The 3,414-nt window shown below is 36.6% G+C and overlaps 1 protein-coding gene and 1 long non-coding RNA gene across 2 annotated transcripts; both read left to right on the top strand.

Moving 5' to 3' along the window:
* LOC104765233 lies at window positions 1-1,021 on the top strand. The gene is made up of 4 exons (XR_763853.2): window positions 1-185; window positions 474-601; window positions 772-861; window positions 944-1,021. It is a non-coding gene; the product is annotated as an uncharacterized LOC104765233 (long non-coding RNA).
* On the top strand, window positions 1,217-2,293 carry LOC104765234 (inactive GDSL esterase/lipase-like protein 25; the record flags this gene model as incomplete). The annotated part of the gene is made up of 3 exons (XM_010488918.1): window positions 1,217-1,411; window positions 1,504-1,756; window positions 1,849-2,293. Coding segments are annotated over 3 exons (711 nt in total), but the record flags the coding sequence as incomplete, so codon positions are not given.

Genomic DNA, 3,414 nt, shown 5'->3' with positions numbered 1-3,414 from the left:
GAGGAGATTTTTTTTTTCTTTGCTTCATTTGTGTCGCCTATGCTCTCTGTCTCAGTTTTACGATCCACCACCAAATTTTTGTTCACCGTCGTTCTTGTCTCCGCCTGATTGCATCTAGGTTGTTCTCAAGAGCTTTGTGAGAATCTCTGCTTCAGCGACTCAAACACCCGAAAGAGTTTCACAAGGTTTGTTCTCTCATTCTCTTTGTCGATCACTCCCCATCCCAATTCCCAAAACCCCAAATTTTGTGGGTTCTTCAAAATCTCATCCACATAATTGGGTTCAGGAACCTGAATCGATTTTTTATTTTATTTTATTTGTGCAAGAGAATTAGTATTCGCAGAGTTGATCGAATCGTTCATATTTATTTTGTTTCATAACTGGTAGCGTTGATTGTTGGAGATATGTTTATTTGCTCGTAAGTCGTAAGGCTCTCTCTGTTTGGTTTCTCCGATTTAAGCCTTTTTTTTCAGGGTCGTTTCGTTGTGAGTGATGAAGATGCTTTGTTGAATACTCAGTGCCCGAAGAAATTGGAGCTGCGATGGCATAGTGAAGTCACTTCTAGCGTTTATGCTACACCCTTGATTGCTGATATTAACAGGTATGACTTATTATTTCCACCAAATTCTATTATGTTGATTGATTCTGTATACAAATCTTACTCACAACTAGATGTTTATATTCTGGAATTGGGTTGTTTGTTTTCGCTGAGGATCATCACTGCTTCTTCCATATATTGTGCTTAAAGCCAGATTTGTTTTATCGTTGTAGTGATGGAAAGCTTGACATTGTTTTTCTCTCTTCTCTCTCCGTCGGTTCACCATTCTCTCTGTTTCTGGGATGGGTGATTTCTTCAATGAGGTTAGTTTCGATTACTCCTTCTACTAGTGTTTGTTGTTTTGATTCTTCTTATCGATTTGTTTTTTTTTTTTTGTTATTGAAGTCGAATCTTCGATTTGGAATATTGAAAAGAAGATAGACTTCTGACTCTTCAAATTTGATTCAGCCTTTATCTAGATTTATGTTCGGAAATATTCTGTTCAAATAGTTTTCACAATTTTGAGTTTGACAATAATATATATTTGGAGATATTTTTTGGTTTAGTATGAATGTATGATTAGTTTACGTAACCTTAATTTTATCTTAAAAAAAAAAAAAGAAGTAAAAATAATATTAATAGTTTACGTATGCATTATTATGAATGATTTACAGATGACTGTCTCAACAAGTCAAGAAATTCTCACAAAACAAGAACAAATGGACTGATAAAGCGCTGTCAGAAGCTATCTACTTAACCTACATTGGCTCTGATGATTACTTGAACTATGCCAAGAATAACCCAAATCCCTCTCATGATCAAAAGCAAGCCTTTGTGGATCAAGTCATCACTTCCATAGAGGCAGCAATAAAGGTAAATAATGCTTAGCAGCTACATGATAAAGTAGATCTATGATGCTTTCGTTTATTAGTTACATCTTTCTCTCTCTTCTCTCTTTCTTTCAGGCTGTTCACGAGGCGGGAGGGAGGAAGTTCGCCTTCCAAAACTTACCACCGTTAGGCTGCTTGCCTATGGTTAAACAAGAGACGGGAAACTATAAAGATTGTGTGAAGCTGCCTTCAGAAATGGCAGCAATGCATAACAAGAACTTATTGAAACTCATAGAGAAACTGGCACAAGATCTTGAGAGTTTCCAGTTCTCGTTCTACGATTTCTTCAGCTCAATCCAGAACAGAGTTTTAGAGCCCTACACTTACAGTAAGTCGTCCTTAATTATGATCAAATACAACCATCCTTTCCTACGTTTTCAAACCCAGGCGGCAGTCCATTAATGTTTTCGTTTTGTGCAGTATTCGGGACAGGGCCACTAAAGGGGACAGGTTGTGCAGCCAACAACGTGTGTGTCAATCCAAATGGGTACGTCTTCTTCGACGGTAAGTATTTGACACAAAAAGCGAACTTTCAGGTAGCCGATCTGATGTGGAATGCAAACCCTCAAGTCATTGAACCCAACAATCTCCGTGAGCTTCTCGTCTTTCCTCTCGACATACCATTCATCTACAATGTCAAAAGCCTTGACCAAGTTGGTAAAGCTGGCTCCTTTGTGATATAATAAGATCGTGTGTAACTGAAATAATCAAGGCCAGGATTGTGTATATCTGGCACTTCTTAAGATAATCTACTGTTAATGTCGGGTTGGTGGGCAACGTAACGAAAATAATAAAATTTGACGATGATGTTGTGTCGTCAAATAAAATATTGAAGATGGGTAACCTTGTGGAACTCCTAGTTAAATGCTCCGTAAAACACAAGGAAGACATTCATTTTAAAATAGGCCTTTTAGTAGTTAGGCCCGTGGGCTCCTATCAAATGGAATAAAACCCCACGATTTGGTTATTTAATTATCAATGGTATTATTTTTTACTTAAGTTAGATTATATGAAAGTATGAGATAAAATTAATTACGAAACTATATTTGGAAATAGCAATTTTATAATTCTTTTTGCACTGAAATAGTGAAATTTTAAGACAACGTCGACTATAAACAAAAAAAAAATACATTCAAATCAAGCCAGAGTAATCAATTTAATCTAGTGATGTTTGGAAATAAGTTTGCTATACTAGCTAGACATCAGCCGCAAAACCCATAGTTAAAGAAGAAATTTATTTCAAAGAGAGAGAGATAGAGACAGGGAGAGAGTAAAGTAGTCATCAGTTAGTTGAAAAAGAGGTAATCAATTAAATTAAGAAGAAGAAAAGAAAGTGGTTGCCAAAAGAAGACACCTGTTCTCTCAATCATTGGACGTTTCACTAATTTCCACATTTTCGGCTCTAATTTATCTTTCTTTCCCCCCCATTTCCGTTTTATTTTCTTCTTTAACCAAACTTTTTTCTGTACCTAAAAATGTACTTTTATCTCATTTCGTTTTACTTTTTTATGTTTTAACTTTAAAACTTCAGTCTCAAATTCACAATCAAAAGCACGCAATTAAACCTACCTCAAGTTTATTAAGGATAGCAATAGAAGGTAAGTATGGTACTACTAACACATGATTATTTCTAAAAGGAGAAAAATACAATAATGTCCCTTAGAAAGGCCCCCGCCTAGCTGAAAAAAATGTTTAAGAGTGGGTTACGTTTCATTTGATGGATTTGTGTTTGCGTGAGTTGATGAGTTCCATTCCATTTTTATAAGAAAATGTAATTTAGCTAATAAACAAATAATTACGTACGAAAACAGCCGCCACGGTGGTCCAGACACTGCATAAACCACGTGATGCTCGTTGTGATAGAACGAAACGCCCACGTTATGACACGTCATCTTGCCAGCTGTTTCCAGTTCCTCGGTTTCAGGGTCTTTCCCATGTTGTTCTTTCTTTGTACAGGTCACACTACTTCCCCCCCCCCCCCCCCCC

The sequence above is a fragment of the Camelina sativa genome, chromosome 19 (genome assembly GCF_000633955.1).
Source record: "Camelina sativa cultivar DH55 chromosome 19, Cs, whole genome shotgun sequence".
Lineage (NCBI taxonomy): Eukaryota > Viridiplantae > Streptophyta > Magnoliopsida > Brassicales > Brassicaceae > Camelina > Camelina sativa.
Note: the sequence above shows the minus strand (reverse complement) of the source record. Positions and strands in the feature narration are given on the sequence as shown.